This window comes from Gobius niger (genome assembly GCF_951799975.1).
Source record: "Gobius niger genome assembly, chromosome: 14".
Lineage (NCBI taxonomy): Eukaryota > Metazoa > Chordata > Actinopteri > Gobiiformes > Gobiidae > Gobius > Gobius niger.
This window is the reverse complement of record NC_136865.1, coordinates 22,817,622-22,839,883: the sequence shown is the minus strand read 5'-3', so window position 1 is coordinate 22,839,883 and position 22,262 is coordinate 22,817,622. Positions and strand designations below refer to the sequence as shown.

Here is a 22,262-nt window from a genome sequence, read left to right as displayed (position 1 = left end):
AAAAAAGCGACAGTGTTCCACAATCGTGCTCTAGTAGCATATTTGTGCGTTATAATAGTGGTATTTGGAGCAGTAGATTCTGGCTAAAAATAGTCAAAAGTTAGTAAAAACTGACTGGCCCACCCTCAGTTTGGAAAAGCAGAGCGCAGCAATAAAACCAAGTATTGTCTTGAATGGCTTCTAATGACGGCTGCAGCTCTCAACTCTTTTTTTTTTTTACAAGGACTGGCAAAGCCTCTAGGTTCAACCACTGCAACTGGGCTGCGTTTCCACGATGCCAGTAACTCAGCACCAGTTATTATGAAAAAGTCCCTCCTATCGTCTCAATTTCAGAATGATGTAAAGACCTTAAGGGTAGATTTTTCATCATCAAAGTCAGTCCCCAAAACCAAGAGTCCATTCATTTGTAAAAATCATGCTATGAATCAACTAATCCTTTTTAAGCATTTTAAAAGTTTTGAAGGTTATACGGTTGAATGAATCGGTCTATCCTCAAACTAACAGCATTGTAATTACTGTACAAAAAAAGAAACAATTATGTCAATGCTCGAAAATGTTAAAAATGAATTAAAAGTAGCACAAAGTAGTAAAGTCCCATCTTACCTTTCATCACTGTGTGTGAGATAAAACAACTCTAGAATCGCTCAAACAAAGACTATAATTGATGATAAGTCGAGGGCGGAGTCGGGCCCCACCCAAAAGTTAAACAAATGTGTCTGGTCTGAAGATGCGCAGAGTGCGGCTTTCTGGGATTTACCTGCTTTTCTTTTTTTTGGGTCTTCTGTCTGGGATGTGAAGGGACTTGTTGCGTCTCTCCTCTCAGCTTCTGCCTCTGTGGTCTATGAGAAAACGCTGCTCGGATCTGAACGGTGCATGTGAGTTCACTGAATGCCCCGTAGGAAAGAGTGAGCTGGTAGGAGGGAGGAGGGAGGAGAGAAGAGGGAGGAGAGAGAGATCAGCTACAAAGTTTGGCACTCACTAGGTTACAGTTGCCTGGTTTATATAGTAATACTTCAGTACATAGACTTACTTTCTGGGCATAACATTAAGTAATCTGAGAATATAGGCAAACATTGTGAATGAACTGCAACAGAGTAAGATCTTTTTTCACCTGTACATACTCAAAGATATAGGAAGCAACCATGTAAAATGTAAAAACTGATAATAAAGTGATACATTAACTACTTAAAAGGTACAATTATGACTTTAATGTTAACTCAAGAGAATGTAGAAGAAAGTAGTACCTCCTCTGTGCCCACCTCTGCTGTCTGGTTGGGCGGCATGGGCGTGTGGCTGACGGTGACTCATCCTCCGCTCATAGAAAAGCCACAGCCCCATGTGACACGTCCAAGGAGTAATTTTAGTTTGATCTTGTTGCCTGAGAGAAAGTTATGATTGCTGTTTATCGAGACCGCACTTGACTAAAAGCAGAAGTGAGGAATGCCCAGTGACGCAAAAGGTTTTCAGTGATTCTGCACGACGGTGCGATGCCGGGGACTCCTGCTTACAAAGAGTTACGTAACAGAGGAGTAGGGTTTATGCTTTGAATGAATGACTGGTGTAAGCGTAGAAGCGAAGTGTCATGTGTGAATTAAAACAAGTGTCACTTCTGTGCGGCTTGGAGGAATAATTTGTCGATGCACTACAGGCCAGTTCAGGCTCAGACACAGACTTTATGTCTCCATTATGTTATTATCAGTTTTTGTTATGGGTTAATCCTAATTTGGACAAACATATTTCTCGTTTGATCAAAGTTTACAGTTTGTTGATAATCATTAGGTGCTAGTATTTAACCTCTTAAACCCCGCCTTAACCAAGTGCATTTTCTCCAGTTCAGCTTAACCTAAATCCATAAGGTCACAGCCTATATTCCAGTGCAACGCCTCATTTGAAAGCTAAGACCTTAAATTGTGTTTTTTCCTCATGTCTGCGATACTTTTTTAAAATTGCTTTTTCTTGGGTTTTAATCACATTTTTGTCGCTCTTTTGTTGCGTCTTTGTTCCACATTTTTGTCACTTTTTCTGCACTTTTTTGTCATGTTTTTTGTCTCATTTTTGTCACTTTTTCATCGCTTTTTTGTCACTATTTTATCTTTTTTTTTCACGTTTTTGTCACTTTCATTTCCCTTTTTTGTCTCATTTTTATCCTTTTTTGTCACTATTTTATCCCTTTTTTGTCACTATTTTATCCCTTTTTTGTCACTATTTTATTCCTTTTTTGTCACTATTTTATTCCTTTTTTGTCACTATTTTATCCCTTTTTTGTCACTATTTTATCCCTTTTTTGTCACTATTTTATTCCTTTTTTGTCACTATTTTATCCCTTTTTTGTCATGTTTTTGTCACTTTTTTATCGTTTTTATGTCACATTTTAGTCGCTCTTTTGTTGTAATTTTCATCCTTATCTTTGTTACTTTTTTGCCACTGATCTGTCACTTATTTTGTTGAGTTTTCATCACTTTTTCGTCTATTTTTTTGTGCTCTTTTGACACTTTTTTCAAGACACTTTCAGATTTGGGTAAAGCCAAACTGGAGAATGTGCTCGAGTGTATTTCTCACAAAGTGTAGTGCATTTACTGTTCAACAGCGCACTGTTTGAATTCCATGACTTCCTGTTTATACAGTAAATGTGCTTCCAATGACAATGCAGGTTCTGTGTTATAGAAGAACTGTTTTTGAATTAAATTATCTAACAGGAAATCACTGTTCCTCTGTATATTAATAAATAGGTTAGGCTTGATTCATATACATGCAGAATTAACTAAGGCACCTTGACAATTTGCTCTTTTTTTCTGTAAAATGGGAGGGAAAAAAGGATGCCATCTGTCCCACTGCTTGTGCGGTTTACCTGATCTAGACTTTGGCATTAGAAATCTTTTCACTCTGACTGCAGGTGGTGGAGGAGTATTCGGTCTTTGTGGATTGTTCCAAACATGCTCTCTTTTGTGATCTGGGGATGTGCTGCAACTTGTGCTTTATAAGTAAAAGAAAAACAAAAGAACAGTTTACTTAGTAGTTCACATATGAGCACTGTGACATGTTATATATTATCCACCAGAGGGCAGTAGACAATAGGACTATTGAAATTAGCCAGATTTTGAAAATGTTAAACCTTATTTCCACCCCTAAGAGGGCAGTGACTTGGGGAATGGTAGAATGCTTTAATAAAACTATGGGTATGTAGGTATTGTATTACTTTATGTTTTAGCCTTGGTATTCAAATAGGCCTATGACAATTTGGGGAAATGTGCCCTTTTCCTTATATATTTTGTTAATTCTTTGTCCTTAAGTGCTAGTTAAGTGCTTGGGAGATCCATACTGTGCCATGTTGTCCTTTTCTCTGCCACCCCTCGCATCTGCATAGGGTCTGTGCGCTCGGAAAAACTGACTGGCGCACTGTTTTCCCACGTAAATGCTCCCACCTAACCTCACAGTGAGTCCCTAAAACACAGCGGGGGTTGTGTTCCCTTTAGGTTTAATGGTATAATTAGGTCTCGGTGTCAAACACGCAGTAAAATGAGAATTATGGAGCGTGTGTAAAGCGACCGCTGCCTCCTCCACCGCCTAGACACGGACATTTTCCTTGTCATGTGGTTTGAGCGAAAACCCGTATTGGATCTCAGCGGTCACCTGGGCAAATCAAAGCAAAAAAAAAAAAAAAAAATAAACATTTGACGGGCGATCTGTCAAAATTGAGCTAGACGTATGAACAAACTCCTACTCAAAAAAAAAAAAAAAAAAATTACGTCGATTTTAAGTTTAGTTTCAGGCGTTTTACGTTAATCCTTCGGAAAAACTAACAGACGTTATATCGACGTTTTTGTCAGTTATTTGTCACGTGCTGTATTACACGAACTGACGCTAGCCAAAAGCACAAATATGTAGCTTTAACCCGATTTAACTTTAGTAAAAAGTCCCAAAACAGCGGTTTATCTCAGTAACAAAATGAAAGATAGAGTCCAGTCCGTGTCTTGTAGGCGCATGTGTAGACCCGCAGCTTTGAGCGGATAAACAGCTGCTGCGAACCGCATAGCAACGGATCAGGAAACGAAGGACAAAACGACCTTTCGGCAAAGAAATATAGACGAATAGCTAGCAATTTATCCAATACAAAGCAACTAAACGGTGTATTAAAGCGAGAGGACGTCGCGTTGCTTCGATATAAGGTTCCGAAGTCCCGGGATCGCTGTTAGTTTTGCGGAAAAGACGCTCTCGACTCGGCGCTGCCTGCCCTGCATCTTCGGCCTCCATTTTGCTGCTGCCCGCTCAGCGCCTCACGTGTCCCGGACTGTCTTTCTCACATGACCCGTGTGTTTGTCCCCGTGACCACCAGCGCTTCCATCTCTGTAAATCAGTGTCGTTGAATATCAGCATTTTTTTACACACACCCCGCAAAAGCTTCACATGGATATGCTGGAGCAGAGCCTGGACAACACGGCGAGGTAAGGGCAAGCTAATGCCCGTTTCCTGCGCGGCTAGGTCGGCTACTGCCACGGCCTAAAAAAAAACCTCTTTCATTCTGCGATCATTTTTGTTTGCAATCCTCGCGTACTTTTGACATGTTTTGTTTTAGTTTGCTACTGTGGCTGTGGATGCGCTTTGTGCGTAAACTGGTTGCGTGTTTCGGCATGACTCGTATGACATTCTCCACTGTTTGCAGGAAGGCTAAACTAAACATGAAAACACACGGCGCATTTTTAGTAAAAGCTAGTTTTGAAGTTTCTGCCACATGTTACGGGGACCTGAATGAAATATAATTCAGTCATACATCGCCTATACCGGCACATTTCACCATAAGTTGCAGTTATATTTAGTTGAATATGTATTGCTGCCATTTTTGCACACATTTCATCAATAATTCCCTCTTGTCCTGTATTGTTTTGGTTCACTAGAGGGCGCACTATAGTCAATTCTGGGGCTTCGAGGAAAACATTGATTCAACGAAAGTTTGTTTTTAACACAAATTTGAGTCATTTCTGCTTTATTGTTTGCAGTCACGACAAACAAGATACAGAGGAGGTGGTGGCGTTACAAGAAGGTGAGAGACTTTACTCACCTTAATGAAAATAAACATATATATGCTGACCATCATGTTATTGATTAGTGGAGTAATTATTTGCCATGTGTCACCAGTGGGTGGATGTTTGCTTCAGAATGGCTCTTGACAGTTTTTCCTTTGTTCTCTGTGGTAAAGCTATATTTATGCTACAGTAGTTTATATTTTTTGAAATTATTTTAATGCCGTTTCTGGTTCAGCACTTTTATGTCATCATTCAAAAGTTGTGCAGTGCAAACAGACCACTGATGAGACTGGCAATAATAAGAACTGAATATAGAAATTGTACAGCACAACACTGCATATTGTAACATCCTGTGTTGCAGGAGAGGCGGTAGGAGAGGAGCCGACCACAGTGGCCATCGCTGGCGTCCCACAGGCTGCTTTCGCTGACCACAATGTACAGTACCAGTTTCGCACAGATAGCAACGGAGGACAGGTGAGATTCTGTTTTACTGACGTTTCCTCTTTAACGTAATGGAAATACAAATTCCAAAACCCTTGTCTCTAATCTGCAGGTGACATACCGTGTCGTCCAAGTGACAGACGAGCAGTTGGAGGCTGCAGACGGGACGGGAGCAGTCAGCGTTGTCTCTACGGCTGCGTTCACTGGAGCTCCTCAGGCTGTGGCGCAGGTAAACAGGCATTTGAGTTTTGTTTTGTTTACAAGTTGATATTCAAAAGGCATAACTTATAATGTAATTTTGTCCTTTCCAGGCTGTGATCCAGAACCCGTTTAGTAACGGGGGAAGTCCTGCCGGGGAGACGGTGGGAGGAGAGACACGTTTTGCTTATTTTCCTGCCGCCACAGTAAGTGATGGGACAGCCACAGCCGTGTCAGTACAAGCCACTGCCGAACCTACAATTACACAAGCTGGAGGTGAGAAATGGCTTTGTCATATGTTACTAAATGTTAAGGGTTACTGCAATTGAACGCAATCAAATGGAAATTATTGTAATTTGCAATGTAGCAATTTTTAAATCACTAACACTGCAACCAGAGCACAGTAGTACAATATCCCTTGCAAACATAAAGTATCCCGTGAGGTTTTCTTATGCTTAAAATCTGCAATTCCTCATTATGTGCTCATTAGTTAAAGGAATAGTTCACAATTTTTCCATACTGAGATATGTTCTTACCTGAGCTTAGACGAGTTGATACGTACCTGTCTGGTCTTTGTGCCTGTGGAGGAGCTTGGTAGCTTCTAACTTCACCCCCATTTGGAGCTATAGGAATACATTGGGAGAGGCCAAATGCTAACAACATCTTTGGTCTTTTTGCGTGACTGAGGGCACACACAAAGACCAGACAGGTACGCATCAACTCGTCTAAGCTCAGGTAAGAACATATCTCGGTGTGGAAAAACGGTGAAGTATTCCTTTAAAATAAAATAATTATAGCTTAACTCTGAAAAAACCCTCTCCCACAGCAGCTAAATGAATAAAGTGTGTAACATTTCTTGATCCCAGGTCAGTTTTATGTCATGATGAGTCCACCTGAGGTGCTACAGACGGCGGCTCAGAGAACCCTCGCCCCTCGAACACATGCCTACACTGCGTAAGTATCAGCTTCTACTGTCCTACTGCTGTTCTCCATCTTTCATTGCTTCATTGTCTCCTAATATTATGCCCAATCATCATAGAAAAAAAACCCTCCACGTGTTATTTTTCTCCACCTTTCGACAAATGATCAGTTGTGTTTTGTGTAAAATTATCCAACTTAACGACATCTGAAAAAACACGCTTTGTCCCACTTACCTACCGTTCTCAGAGATCTCAATGATGGCGACTTGTTGCAGCATGGCAGTTCAAACTGGTGAGGATAACTTTTGCCTAAGCCCAATCTGAGCCTGTATCGTCCCGTGTGTTTTAGCAGTCGGCATTTTGTGGTTCATTGTTCATTTTAACACCCTCAGCCAAACAAAACCCCCCAATATTCATGCACTATTTTATTTTTTTTAACAAATGTGAAAATGTGTACAATATAGTTTTCACAGCCAGTGATTTCCCTCAAGTTTTGAGTCACGGTTTTAGAATTTTTCTCTTTTTTTTTTATAGGAAAGTAGACGGCCCTCGAGCACCTAGAGATGAAAGGCGAAGAGCACAACACAATGAAGGTGAATTGATGAGAAACCAAATTTTGTGATGTTTATTGTCCAAGGGAATTCACATGGCACAAACTGTAACTCAAACTCCTTCTTGTCTAGTTGAAAGAAGAAGAAGAGATAAGATTAACAACTGGATTGTAACTCTTTCGAAAATTATCCCTGACTGCAGTGTGGACAGCAGAACAGGAGCCGTAAGTATTCGCTTGTAATTTCTCCTTTAACATTACACTTATTGTGGTTAGAAAGTGATTTTTCCTTGTACTTATCCCAGTGGTGGAAAGTAACAAAGTAAAAAGTACAAATTATAGGTACTTTTACTTTACTTAAGTACATTTTATGATGAATACTTTTTACTTTTACTTCACTACATTTTACAGCCTGTATCTGTACTTTCTACTCCACTACATTTTTAAATTGGGCTAGAAATAAAAGTGACCTCTCTACGATGAACTGGTTTAGTCTCAGTTTAGACTCGGTTTAGTGGTTTACTCCTTTAGATCTGGTTAAGACCTGGTTTAGACCTAGCTTAGTCCGGGTTTACAACTGATTTAGTTCCTGTTTTGACCTGAGTTAGTGGTTTACTCTTTTAGACCTGGTTTGATTCAGATAAAAAAAAAAATCCTGCACATTATACTCTTAAATACCTTTACTTTTTACTTATAAAGTACCTTTTTGCAATGTATACTTTTATTTAAAGGCCCTATACCAATGAAAGAGGAAGCCAGTAAATTAAAATGTTGGTGGGGGTACAGTCTCATCCTAACATATTTGTAGCATCCCAATTCTTAACAGGGACATGTTTATAGGTACATTTCACTACTTTTCAGGGTCACTTTCACAAGAATGCTTAAGGAAGACAAAACAAATGTAATTCCATAACTAGAAAAGAATAGAAGAAGAAAATCAGGTATAGCTCCCTTTAAGTAAACATTTTATCAGATACTAGTAGTACATTTTTCGTCCTGTGTTTGTACTTTTACTTAAGGAAAAATATTGAGTACTACTTCCACCACTGACTTATCCGTATAACAGAGGCTAGAAATGAAATATGCTCACATTTACAGTAGATGGCGCTTTTCAACCAGTGTGGAGAGTCTAGTGCTTTGGATTAAGGAGGTGGCGGCTAAACAGTGGTGTTGTCTTCTGTGGTCCTCAAACCTTTCACACCAGATACCACCTCATAAACTGTTTACCTTTCCGAGTACCACTTCATGAGATTAGTCACCATCCAATTACCACTAGGTGTAGCTCAAGATCAAATCAGGTCTTAAAAGGGTTTAAAACAGACCTAAATAGGAGAAAAGTATATCTTAACCCGGCTGTTAGTCTTGTCTAAACCAGCAAAAACACCTCACTTAAATGCATTACTAAAGAGAAAATGATCTGTAGTAAAACTGATTAAAGTCTGAAATTGCATTACCACATCTAACAATAACCGCATCGATAATCATCATCCTCTGTCTTCCTCAGAGTAAAGGCGGGATCTTGTCCAAAGCCTGTGACTACATCCGAGAGCTGCGTCAGAGCAACCAGCGGCTGCAGGACAGTTTCAAAGAGGTGGAGCGAGTCGAGATGGACAACGAGCTGCTTAGACAACAAGTCAGTGAACGCCTCAATAAATAATGCAGCTAATCAGAAGCAATTAGACCTGAAACTGAAAATGTGTCGTCCTTAAAGCCATACGCCCAACATCCCACCCACTAAATGCCATCGTCTGTCTCAAACTGTTTTTTTTGTTTGGTATCACAGGCATTTTGGCATTTAACCTACACCTACCTTTATCCTCTTTCTTTTTCCCAAGTTATGTCGAATTACAAATGTTCCCCCATAACATTTCAAAACAAAACTCTTCATGTGACTGAAAATAATAAATGAACAAAGCTATAAGGTCAATCTTTTTCCTCTTCACAAATGTTGTTAATAACCTCTTACCCCCACCTGAACAGAGCGCATTTTCTCCAGTTTAGCTTTACCAAAATCTAAAAGCTTTTAGACTGGACAGTGTAATGCCTCATTTAAAAGGACTGCAAAACAGATCCTATTTTTGATGCCGAGTTGTTGTCGTGTTTTGGTCACATTTTAATCATGTTTACTTCGGGGGGGTTTTTGTTACGTTTTTGTCGCTTCTTTTTTTTTTTGTCGCATTTTTGTCAAGTTCACTTTTTTGGTCGCTCTTTTGTCACTTTTTTGTTGCGTTTTCATCCTTGTTTTCGTTGCCATTTTGACACTTTTTTTCAAGAAGCTTTTAGATTTGGGTAAAGTCAAACTGTAGAAAATGTGCTCGGTTAAAGGGGCTGTATGCAAGTTTCATACTCACTACTGCCACCTCAGGTCATACGTGTAACTGCAGCTTCTATATTAAGCTCGTGCATGACGGCACTTCGAACCCGAAGCAACAACTTTTTTGAGTGACAGTGCAGGATTTTAGAGGCAGTTGTGGTGAACAGGTCTGAGCTCACTCTACACATTAGGACATGGCTGGAACATGTCGGGCAGGGGTAGGCAAAGTCAGGCCCGGGGGCTAAAACCGGCCCTCTAGCACAGAACCTCTGGCCCCAAAGATGATTTTGAGAAATATTATTATGCAAATAAGGGATCAAATACCTGTTAAAGTCTTAAAATGCAAGAAATAGTGTCAGTATTTAAAAAATGTCCTGTCAGAACATCCCGCTTGGTCATCTATTATAGAAAACGCTATCTCAATGGCCGCCGCCTGGGCGCCGCCATGTTTATTTCCCATACCGACTTTGAAGCTAAGCAGGGAAGTGCCTGGTTAGAACTGGGATGGGAGACCGTTCCTTGGATGCTAAGCAGGGAAGGGCCTGGTTAGGACTGGGATGGGAGACCGTTTGGGAACACCAGGAAGCCTGGCGACAGTAGTGAGTGTGTGCGTGGTTGGTGTTTTTACATCCGCGGCCGGCCCCCACGTGATGGTCCCACCGGCCGCGGGCATTGGCCACGGGTCCATATGGACCGCGGTGCTGCTGTCCGAGGACAACCCGCTGTCACACAAACGCGAGCGCATGAGATCTGACTGCCGTGCGTGTGCGCGCATCCAAACAGGGCGATGTGTGTGTGCGCGCGTGTGTGTTGGTGTTCGTGCGTGTGTGTATGTATGTGTGCGCGTGCGCATCCAAACAGGGCAATGTGTGCGTGTGTGTGCGTGTGTGTATGTGTATGTGTGTGCGTGCGTGCCCAAAACCTGCTCAAACAGGAGCCTCTAATCACACGCGCTGCTCCGACTGATTTATCCTCCGTGTGAGTAAAAGCGAAAATGAAACTACCACTTAACGAGCGCATGGCCTGCACTGCATTGTTTTTTTTGTTGTTTTTTTTTACTTTGCTGCTGGACCATTTGTTTTCTATTTTGCTTTCACGTATTCTGAGCCCAGAGGTACATTTTATTCTAAAGCAGCTTGGAAAGCATTGCCAATTTTATTGTAAGGTTATAAATACTGTCTAACAACGATAATTAGGCTATTTTATTTCAAAACCTACTCATTATTTTTTGAATTGTACACTACCGTGATGCACCAAACCACGGCTTCCTGCACCGTGAACCAAACCGTTAGAGCTGAACCCCTAATATTTATCCATAATTATTCCACTGTCTCTTGAATCCTGTTCCCCGAGTTTAGCGAACATATTGTCGTTGTAGTTTATAAGAAAGGAGCACGGGTGCATCAAACACTCCAATTGCAGTTTGTTTGAAAAAATTTTTGGAATTCATTCTTTTACTCATTTGTAGTGGCCATAGTTTTTGGAATGGGTTGGGAACCACTCGCTGAACTGTGTGACGGGTTGGACATTTCTTTGTAATCACTCATAATCTCAGAATATCAAATGTGGAGACTAGCGAGGCCCGGCCAAAGGCCGGGCCTCAGCTAGTATCATGTATAATGTTAAACAGTGATTCTCTACTGGTGGGTCGGGACCCAAAAGTGGGTCACGGAACCATTTTCAGTGGGTCGTGAGTCTATAGGGAACTTTTATTCAACATTTTCCATCTGAAACTGCATGGAAGCACTAACTGTGTTTGTTATAATTAATATTATTGGGTTGTTTTGATCAGAATTTCAGTCTTAAAGGGATATACTGCTTGTTCAATAAAAGCTTGCGTGGAAAATACAATATTTTATACGATATATGACAAATCTTTACTTTAGGCTACAATGTTGAGGTTCGGCCCTTGGGTGTTTTGGCAATGATGAAAATCGACCCTCCACGACGCAAACTTGATGAAAATTCTTAGTTTTAACATTTTTAAACTCCGTATAGTCCCTTTAAGGCCCGGGGGTTAAGAGGTTAAACTTGTTTTCTTGATTTGGATTGATGGTAATATGCTGAAAACCCATTCATCCATTTTTTTTCATTTTCAGATTGAAGAATTGAAGAACGACAACGCACTACTTCGAGCACAGCTACAGCAGCACGGCATAGAAATCAATGGAGACGCGACGCCCCAATGATGTTGAACTGACTGGACACTTGCTGTAACATCACTAATGTTGCTCTTCCCCTTCAACCCACCTTCAACAACCTGGAAGTAGAATCATGAAAGACCATTTACGTCGAACTTTTGGACCATGTACATCCACGAGGCACGGGACACTGACGAAATGCTATTATCGGACTCAACCTCCTTCGCACCAAGTTATTCCAAGTTTCAGCAACAACCGCTCCAAAGCAACCCATCCTCAAACGAAACCATGTTAAGTTCAAGTTTAGACCATGACCTGCCATTGACATTGTTCCCTGAATGGGATAGTCCAGCGAGTTGTAAGATTTCTAATGATCATGCTTTTTTAGTTTTTTTTTAAAGTTATTATTAGGGTTGCACAATATGGGAAAACATCTCGACCAAAACAAGGATCAAATTGAATAAAATGACAAAAAATCAGGCTTAAAGTTTTGCACATTTTTAAACTGCCTTGCATTTTTGTGTTTTGTGTGGCTTAAAATGTGTAAATGTTTAAGAAATAATGCAGGTATATGGATATTCTTCCACTTAAAGCTGCTCTAAGCGATCCCGTTTTGTCAGTCTGGCACCGAACTGTAGAAGACCAGCGCTGCACCTCGCACCCCCCTCACCCGCTTGTTTTAATAGATCCATGCCCTCACCTCACAGCACACCCCCCAACACACCCTCACCCCCACACGCCCCCCTGCACCGTAAACAAGGATCTGCTCTGATGCAGCTGAAATACGTTTGTTTATTAATCCACAGGAGCTGTCACTTCTCTTTCCTCACAAAGCAAAGCGGCACCGGAGGAGAGGCTGAGGCGTTCAAGGGTTGTGGGGGGAAAAAGTACTACTACATTAGTTTTAAATGGAATGCTTTTGTTCTAAGTGTCCATAAAGAGTTCACTACTCCACCTACTGAAAAGAAAATTCAAAAAGACATCGCTTCAGGCAGCTTTAAAGGGGCAAGTTAGCCATTTTACACTCACTACTGCCACCTCAGGTCATACATGTAACTGCACCTTCTATATGAAGCTCGTGCATGACGGAAATTTGGACCCGAAGTAACACCAGTACATCGTTGGAACATGTAGGGGGAGGAAAATACATAATTTTGACATTTTTTAAACTCCATATAGTCTCTTTAATAAAGCGATAACTATGTTTTGTCGCTGTATTTTGCCGCCCTAATTATTATTTTTATTGCTTTTAGGAATTCAAGTGCCTCTGTGTGGCCGTTTGAATTGAAATAGGGTCTGCATGGTCAGCTTTACAAATATATTAATAAGTATTCCTGGACTATCCCATCGATTTTTTTTCACTTTTTTTGTTGGCGCGTTTGAAACTACTCAATGTGAATGAACTGATAGCTCTACTTTGCTTTGTCATTTAATTTATTTAGTAAGGACTATGTTTAAATATGCATAAAAGCAAATGCTGTTTTGTGTTATGATCTCCCATCTTTAGCCATTTAAGAATGTACAATCTTTTGCTTTTTAGTTTTCCCATCACTGGATCACTCATACTAGATTTTTCGAAAGCTGCCAATATTCTACAGAGGTTATTACTATTGTAAATTTAGGTTTGATAGCACAGAAAGGAGGTGATTTTATTCCAAGGCCTTAATATGAAGCCTGTTGGAGACTAACGTAGCTCAGGTAATTGGGATAGCGCTCTTGCAAATAGTTCCCACGTTTAAAAAAAAAAAAGAAAAAAATATCTGTATAAATTGTTTTAAATGGGCATTAAATCGATTGTTTGTATATCTGATGAAGAGATCACTGGTTTAATGCACTGATATGGATAGTATTGAAATGTAAAGGTTTTATTTGAATGATTTTCTCATTTGTAATTTGCCCCGAAAGACGCAAAAACAATCCGGGAACGTTTGCAGGGCAGAGGACCATACTAATAACTGCAGCCTGGTCAGGACTGTGCTGAGGGCGGACCGGAGGAAGTGGTACTAAGACTAACCAGCTTTTGTCTACACTGAAAGTCACCACAGCAGCATGGAGAAAATAACCACTGGCATGACTAACTCTGATACAATAAATAAGTCTTTATAACTATGGTTTATTTTATTTCTGTATGAGAGTGATGTTAACAAGTGCGGTGGGAGAACAATTAATCTTCCCTTATTGCACACTTGTACAGTATGGAAACACGGTGGCCTGTTCCTTCAAGACATTTGTGTTGCTCATTTATTAATAACTATAACCTTTTAATTTCCACCTGAACTGAGCAGATTTTCTCCTGGTTGGTTTATCCAAATTTAAAAGTTTTTAAAAAAGCATAAAGTGACTAAAACACAACAAAAGAGCATCAAAAATGTGCTGGAAAAGCAACAAAAATAGAAGAAATGTGGCGAAAACACGACAAAAAAGCAATGAAAAATTAACAAAAAAGAGCAACAAAAATTTCCCAGAAAAGAAACAGAAATGCCACAAAAACGAGGATGAAAACACAAACAAAAATGTGACAAACGTGTCAGAAACGTGGCAAAAACACAATAAAACATGAGCAAAATGTGATTAAAACGCAGGGACGACGTGACAAAAAAGCTACAATCACTTTTGTTGGTCTTCGCTTTCAAATGAGGCATTACACTGTTGCTTTCCAGTCGAGAGGCTTTAATATTTGGGTAAAGCTGGACTGTAGAAAGTGCTCTCGGTTCAGGTAAAGGTTCAGACCAGGTTAAGATAGTTTTATTTCACTTTTGTCCTAACGTAACTCTTTAACTTGTCTTGCCACTGTGTAAAAACTGTAATGAATACTTCCTGCCGGCAATATCCCATCAAACTTAAGTATTCTATTTACAAAAGCATACAAACCTGTCAAATTCACCATAAAACATTAGTGTTGTGAATTATTAAGTAGAGAGTTAACGTTGTGTTGGTTGGTTGCCTAGAGAGGGTTGCCAGGGGAGACCAACACCAGCTCTGTCTGTGGGAACGTTCAGCGAACAGCGGTGAGTGAAACATGGACTAAAGGAAAATGCTTTTCTGTCAATTTTGTAGTTTTCGGAGTGTTTTTTCTGCTTTGTCTGAAATTTAAACAGGCTTTAACTTTGTCAAAACAGAAATTTTATGAATAGTAGAAGGTCCACTGATGACTCGCTGACAAAGAATCCCAAGATAAAACTACTGACAGCAATTTCCCTTGTGGATTCATTTGTTTGTTAACTAGCCCGTACCCAAAAGAAAATATATTGTGTGCTTCTGTATAAAAGATACTTGATCATAGAAATAATATAAAGTTGCCCTATAATTTATGAAGCCTATTATTCACTTGTGCAGAACTGGGATTAGTCTATTGGTCCCACAACCCATCATCAAGTTTGTTTAGGCCTTGGTGTGGGATAACGTTTGGGTCAGGGCCTTATTTTATATATAAAAAAATAACCTCTTAACCCCACCTGAACTGAGCACATTTTCTCCTGTTTGGCTTTACCTAAATTTAAGAGCTTCTTGGAAAAAGTTTCAAAATGGCAACAAAAATGAGACGAAAACGAGGATGAAAATGCAACAAAAGAGCGACAAATATGTGACCAAAAACAACATTACAACATGTAACAATATCTCTACTCAGGATGAAAATGAAAGACAGTGTCATTTTCATTTACTCGTAATCATTGCGACAGCAGGATTTACTAAAGATCTGCTTCCCTTTGAAGACTAAATGAACACATCAAAGTGAAAATACAGAAAACCGTTCTCTGTGATTTTTACAGTTTGTCATGTCAACAGAGTTTCAGTTTGAGTCAGTGTTTAAGCTGCTCAAGAGGTTAGCATGCTACCGGTTAGCAACTGTCATCAACCAACTGTCACTGGCTTCAACACGTTAAACACACGTGTGACTCACATCTATGAACCCTGAGGAAACACTACAGTAACAGCTCAGCTCTGACCTCTGTCACATGTTGTATCCAAGGTTTGGAGTGTGGTTCAGGGCTTTCTCTTAGAGAGGTCAGAGCTGAGCTAAATGCTAACCATTAGCATACCAGTAGCATGCTAACGCCTCTGACTTACTGGTTTCTTCACATAAACGTGCGTCTCTGGGGCCGTGTTTTTACTGTTTTCTTCTTGAGCAATGATTAAGAGTACATAAGAATGTCGCTGTCAATCAGTTGTCATTTATATCCTGAATAGAGATATTGTTGCATGTTGTAGTACTGCATACTTCTACTTCGGTGTTCAAAATGGCCGCCATAACAACAAAAGTCACATGACTGAAAAGCATGTATAGGAATATGCTGGGAGAGGCCAAATGCTAACAACATTTTGGGTTGTTTTGCGTGACTGAGCGCACACACAAAGACTCGACAGGTACGCATCAACTCGTCTAAGCTCAGGTAAGAACATATCTCAGTATGGAAAAACGGTGGCCTGTTCCTTTAAGAGGTTTTTAACAGAACACAATCCGGTGGGAATATTGGTATCCTTCTATTCTAACCTTGGTTTGGCTCAACCATATCTCAGTTCTTTTCCAGGAGGATGTCTGTCCCTGTGAAGCCCGCGCTGCGCCACAGTGTCCCGGAGTGGACCAGTAACAACCTGGAGCTGTCCAGCACCGCACAGCACGAGCGACATGTGTCCCACTTCCTCAGACAGGAGGGCAGGGCGCTGCGCAATCAGACCACCTGCCAGGTACGTCATTATGATAATGAGACACAAAACACTCACTGTCATTTCTCTCTCATTGTTTTGAGATGATCATGTTTAGCTTACCCTCACTTCTTATACTGTGTCTTCAAGGATAAAATTTCACGTTTCTCTCTGTGTAGACGGACTGGGATGAGACAGACACAAACCGCCGCCTCAGTGACAGAATCTGGGACATTTCTCAGTGGAGAGACGCTCTGGAAGTCTGTGCGAGGAAAGTTGACGACGAGATGGACGCTCTGACTTTGGTAAATCATGTAATATTTCCTCCAGTGTTTGGGCAAACTGTTATTGACACTGTCCTCTCATGCTGACAGTGTAAGGAGCAGACGGAGCAGGCGCTGGCAGCCACGGTGCTCCCTCTGGAGGTGGGGACCGAGTGCCTGACCCTGAGGGAGGGGCGGAGGGGCTACGAGCTCGTCCTGGACCCAGCTCACGATCAGCTGAAGGCGGAGGTGGCTCTCATCGAACGAGTGCAGCAGACCCTGCAGCAGCTCATAGATAAGGCCTTCGAACACCTGTGGTAACCAGCTCTCTCCACCGGATGATGAACGTTAACCAGAAAACAATAATAAAACATTGATTTCAAACATTTTCATATAATTTTTAGATAGATAGATAGATAGATAGATAGATAGATAGATAGATAGATAGATAGATAGATAGATAGATAGATAGATAGATAGATAGATAGATAGATAGATAGATAGATAGATAGATAGATAGTTGGCTGAAAGGATAACCATTAAAATGTATTTATCCCCTGAAAATAAAGGCTATTGAAAGAAAATATAGAGCTTTTTACTGCTGGAAGAGTGATATGTGGTACAATACTGCAAAAACAATATTCTCGTGATACTTTACCAAACCTTTCCAACACAGCATGCCCCATTCCATTTAAACACACATTTTTCTGCAAACTGTGTGAAAACAAGACTTCATAAAACACCAAATCAGAACTAAAACAAGGATAAAATTTAACTATATTAGGAAAAGTACTACAACCACATGCTTTAAGATGAGTTAGTAATAAAATCAGTCAGATGAAAAACTAATTTTGCAATATATTGTGGCCTTTTAAAGCAGTACTAACTAATTTGTTTACCTTAATAAATCCTTTTCGTACTCCCTCTGAGGGTAATACAAGTGTTCATGGGGTGACGGGGGGGGAAAACCACACTTGCAGCTTTCCTGCACCGGGTCGGAGTCACCAATACACACTAATGGGATCACGAAGAAGAAGCTAACAGGCTAACAGGCAAAGCTAATTGCAGCTAGCGCCACTTAAACAGTATTTACAGCCAAGTTTGAGTGGAAAAAAAAAATCTCCATTGTGTAATTGGATGTAATATCCCTCTCTCTCTTTGTCTTTTCTGTCAGTGTAGTATTTACTCTCACGGACAATTAATGAGTAAAAAACCGTAACATGCTATGACACCTGCTTTAAGACACAGATATTACAACACCTAATATTGCAATACATTTTTTTTAGCCGATATAAGCCCTAATTGTGCTATGTTATATGTTTAATTACATTTTACAATAGATGAATACACCCTGAATAGGAATAAATTCATAAATTCAACTCAATTTTAGTATAAAGCCTTAATAAAGACATCGGCAGCATAATCAAGTGCGACCACTGGGCCCCCACTGTCATGAACCTGGATGCGCCCCTGGTTCGATGTGCCTTGGTTGTCAGTGTGTTGCAGGAAAATCGTCAGCAGCTCACGGCAGACCTGCAAAACAAACTGGACGCTCTGGATATCGACGAGTCCTGTTTGTCCCTCACGAGAAAATCCCCACAAATATCACTGAAGCCCAACCCCGCCAGGATCCCCTCAGGGTGTGTGTGTTTAAAGGGACTATTGCCTTTGTTATAGAAGAAAATAAAACGGTTCATATTTTGTGTCAGATCCTGTACCCCCGAGGAGTGGCTTCAGTTCAGTCAGTACAACGTGGCCCGAGCGGAGGAGGCCATGCACCTGTCCCAGCAAATGAGAGAGGAGATCAAACTCACCCTGGCACAGGTAGAGGACACATTCCCCTACAACATGCTACTCAATCGTGCTGGTTAAACTAAAACTGTATTATTGTTTGTAGCTGCAGAATGAGTTGGACAAACAGCGCAACGCCACTGAGTTCGCCCTCAGGAAACGCACTCACAACGAGGAGCAGGCCCGGGACGAGCTCGAGTGGCAAATACGAAATGTGAGTGGAATCTATAGCAATGTTACGCATGAACATGTAGTATTTGTAACGCATTACTTTGTCTTTAAAGCACATATGATACATTAGACATTAGTTTTGCTAAAGATTGTACCCAGTTTTCTTTAGTTCGGCCATTTTTGTGATGTTTAACTTTATGAATTGTAGAAGGTCCACTGATGACTCGCTGACAAAGAATCCCAAGATAAAACTACTGACAGCAATTTCCCTTGTGGATTCATTTGTTTGTTAACTAGCCCGTACCCCCAAAAGAAAATATCTTGTGTGCTTTGCAAAATATAAAAGATACTTAATGAAAGAAATAATTTATTCTCCATAGAATCGTAGAAATAATATAAAGTAGCCCTATAATTTATGAAGCCTATTATTCACTTGCACAGAACTTGTTCACTAAGGGTTGGTGGTTTTAATTGTATTAGTGCAATGGTCCCACAACCCATCATCAAGTTTGTTTAGGCCTTGGTTTGGGATAACGTTTGGGTCAGGGCCTTATTTTATTAAAAAAAAATAACCTCTTAACCCCACCTGAACCGAGCACATTTTCTCCTGTTTGGCTTTACCTAAATTTAAGAGCTTCTTGGAAAAAGTGTCAACATGAAAATGCAACAAAAGAGCGACAAAAACATGACCAAAAAAAAAGCAAAGATAAAGTGACAAAAATGTGTGATGAAAATGCAAAAAGGCCACAAAAGAGCGACAGAAAAGTGACACATTTTTTTCCCGAAAATGTGTGACAACGCGGCAACAATATGAGGAAAAAGATCACTTTAGATGAGTTTTGCAGGTCTTTCAGGCTTTGCACTGGCCCATAGGCTGTGACTTTTTAGATTTGGGTAATGTTTTTGTGATGTTTTTGTGATGTTTAAAGTTTCACTTCCTTATTGGACACTGACAGGAAGTGACATAGATGAAGGTAAACCATTTTAACAGTTGCCGTGCCGATCATGTTCAGTCAATGGGAAATGAGTGAAACTGCTGTGGAGCTTTACCTTCATCTATGTCACTTCCTGTCAGCAGCTTAAAAATTCAAATAAAATTAACATTTCTGCCCAACATTTTTTCATTAAAATTGCTGCTTCACTGAAAAAAAATGATAATTATGCAACTGATGTTATCCTTCTAAATAAGTCATATTTTCAAAAGCATTAAAACCTGTCACATGCACTTTAATGTTTGCTGTCAGACTGAGAGGGAGATGGAGGAGATGGAGGGAGACATAAAAGGACTGGACGCAGATTTGCAGGCGAAAACAGCGTCCCTGAAGCTGGCCCACACTCGACTGGAGAACAGGACCTACCGGCCCGGCATGGACCTCTGCAGAGATGAGGTACAGTAGATATTAGTCTACCTTTACCAGATCATCTCTAAGTTTCACAAAAACCCTGGAAAGAAACTCTCTGGCTTGTTAATTGCAATAACGTATTTGATCACACTGTCTCTCTCTCATTTTTAGGTTCAGCACGGACTTGTTTATGAAGTCAATCAGCTCGAATCGACAATCATGTCTCTCAAACAGAAGCTTGCAGAAGCACAGTGAGCTCATGTTTCTCTGGGAATGAGATAAAATGTTTATTCTGTCACTCTTTTTTAATCTACTCTCTCCATTCTTTACATCAGGAACTCCCTGCAGAGGCTGAAGCTGCACCACACTCGGATGCTCCAGAACTTGTCCCGTAAGCAGCAGGCCCTGTCCCTGGAGCAGCGCAGCCTCGGCACCAGGACCCGCCTCGCCCCCACCCTCCCCCCGGCCGCTCCCATCCCGACTACAGAGAGACCCCCTGTGCCCCTTGTCCCGCTCACCAACTCCAGCGGGAGGAGACACCTGCAGCTTCTGGCTCAGTAGGACAGCGATGACACCGTGTACAGTATTTACACCAACACAGAAGGATAACAGTGTGCTCTTAAAGCCACTCTGCGGAACATTCTAGCTTAAAGTGCATATGACAGCTTTTAATGCTTTAATATGAATACCATCTGTTGTAAGAAATAGCAAATTAATGAAGAAATGTTGGGGAGAAAAGTTTTTTAAAAGCTACTGACAGGAAGTGCTTGCCTCTATCTATGTCACTTCCTGTCAGTATCCAATAAGGAAGTGAAACTATAAACAGCAAAAATGGTCAAACTAAAAAATCTGAGTAAATTCTAAAGCAAAATCTTAAATATAACTGTGTTAACCATGTTTAGCAACAATTGTGTCTAATGTGTCATATTCAAGGCCCCATCCACACGGAGTCAATGATTATTTCCCAAGCTCGGCCCCAGAAAGGAAAGATCTCAAATTGGCATTCCAACTTTTCCTAAAACAATGACATCACAGTGGCAGTGTTGTGTTTGTTAGCAATAATCTACTGACCTTGTATCTCCACTCTTCTGCTTAACGGCAAGCCACAGGCGTCATCATCAGAGGAAAAAAGCACCACATTCAGTCTGTGCTTTTGGACTGACAGTAAAAGTCCGTTCACTGACAACATTTCCGCTTTAGTCCCGTGACGTCTGAAGCATAAATTCACTTCCTCCTTTCTCCTGTATATCGTAAATCCATTGAGCAGTTTCATATTCACTGCACTGTTCTTGCTTTCATCCCAGTAAGTTACAGTCTGCAGTCTTTGTGGTAGCGTCACAGCGCCACACACAGGCCTGGCAGTGGTTTTACACCCATGAGCGGCTCCATGTAGACGCATACATTTACTGAGCTGGCTCCGTGTTTATAGAGAACTTTTCTGAAATTGTACATCTATAGCCTAAATGTTGCAGCAATACGTGCTCCTTAAAGCAGTACTAAGTAACTTGTTCACCTTAATAAATCCTTTCCTTCTAGGGGTAATACAAGTGTTAATGGGATGATTGGGGGGTCTTTCATCTCCCCCTGGTGTCTCTGGCCAGAAAACCACAATTGCAGCTTTCCTGCTTACAGGCCGGAGTCACCAACACACACTAATGGAACCACAAAGAAGAAGGGGCAAGAGTTACTTTGTACTGCTTTAAAGTCAGCCAGACAGTAACAAACGTTTCTCGTAACTTTTCCTGGCAGAGAGGTGTTTTCCATCGCTGAAAACATACACAAAGTACAGTTCAAAATCCTTGTATGTTACTATATGTCACACGGTGTGGCTTTAATTAACACTTTACAAAAACAAATTAAAGCAGATGGGTTTTATCCACATGGTAAACTAATCATGCACCTCCCAAACCGGCGCCAGTGTTGCAACATTTGATCAAAGCTGTCTGGTTGGCTTTCAAATGTGAATCAGGTTCAGATCAAAAAGAATCATGTAACATTGTTCTCTGATGTAGGTTCAATTTTATACAAATCAAGTACAAATGTCATGAGTTAAACGATTCTTAATTAGTGGTTTGTTTCCTCATGTTCCTGTGTATTTTGTGGTTTTGTCAGTGTGCTGTCGTTTGGGTTTGAGTATTCATATTGTCATAAATGTTACACTTGTTTTTGCTCCTCGCTCACTGCTCTCACTGACCATTACCTTTAATGACGGCGTCTGAGGGAGCAGAATTGTTTGATCAGATGAGAGTGTGATAATGGAGTCAGGCTGCAGACACGGTTCATGCAAAAATTACCGTTTTTTTCCACAATAAATGGGTGATTTGGCTCTTAACCATTTGTCTGTTTGGATAGATCTTTAGGACAGTATTTTTGAAAGGTCCTTGTGGATTTTTCAGGCTTGTCAAAGTAATACAGCCTTGAAACCGAAATTAGATAATGGTTTAAAAAAGGAGATACAGGCATGT

At 40.6% G+C, this 22,262-nt stretch overlaps 2 protein-coding genes and 1 long non-coding RNA gene across 5 annotated transcripts; 2 read left to right on the top strand and 1 right to left on the bottom strand.

The window, feature by feature from the left end:
* Window positions 1–735: 735 nt before the first annotated feature.
* LOC306973996 lies at window positions 736–3,168 on the bottom strand. Its single transcript, XR_013793590.1, has 3 exons — window positions 2,849–3,168; window positions 1,245–1,421; window positions 736–910 (listed from the first exon to the last, which is right to left on the bottom strand). It is a non-coding gene; the product is annotated as an uncharacterized lncRNA (long non-coding RNA).
* An 85-nt stretch (window positions 3,169–3,253) lies between these two features.
* usf2 (upstream transcription factor 2, c-fos interacting) lies at window positions 3,254–12,034 on the top strand. Of its 2 annotated transcripts, XM_079571022.1 has the most exons (11): window positions 3,254–4,442; window positions 4,995–5,038; window positions 5,383–5,495; window positions 5,575–5,691; window positions 5,774–5,936; window positions 6,527–6,614; window positions 6,828–6,872; window positions 7,115–7,173; window positions 7,264–7,355; window positions 8,635–8,763; window positions 11,544–12,034. In XM_079571022.1, the coding sequence occupies exons 1-11, from the start codon at window positions 4,405–4,407 to the stop codon at window positions 11,631–11,633; spliced, it is 978 nt and encodes a 325-aa protein (XP_079427148.1). In that variant the 5' UTR covers window positions 3,254–4,404; the 3' UTR covers window positions 11,634–12,034. The 2 variants fall into 2 exon arrangements, with proteins under 2 accessions (XP_079427148.1, XP_079427149.1); XM_079571023.1 differs by lacking the exon at window positions 6,828–6,872.
* Window positions 12,035–14,555: 2,521 nt separating this feature from the next.
* Window positions 14,556–20,434, top strand: tekt2 (tektin 2 (testicular)). Of its 2 annotated transcripts, none has more exons than XM_079570990.1 (10): window positions 14,556–14,593; window positions 16,104–16,271; window positions 16,409–16,534; window positions 16,604–16,809; window positions 17,989–18,132; window positions 18,202–18,316; window positions 18,390–18,497; window positions 19,699–19,842; window positions 19,969–20,048; window positions 20,133–20,434. In XM_079570990.1, the coding sequence occupies exons 2-10, from the start codon at window positions 16,119–16,121 to the stop codon at window positions 20,356–20,358; spliced, it is 1,302 nt and encodes a 433-aa protein (XP_079427116.1). In that variant the 5' UTR covers window positions 14,556–14,593; window positions 16,104–16,118; the 3' UTR covers window positions 20,359–20,434. The 2 variants fall into 2 exon arrangements, with proteins under 2 accessions (XP_079427116.1, XP_079427117.1); XM_079570991.1 differs by lacking the exon at window positions 14,556–14,593 and adding an exon at window positions 15,945–15,976 and having other exon boundaries at window positions 16,115–16,271.
* Window positions 20,435–22,262: the final 1,828 nt, after the last annotated feature.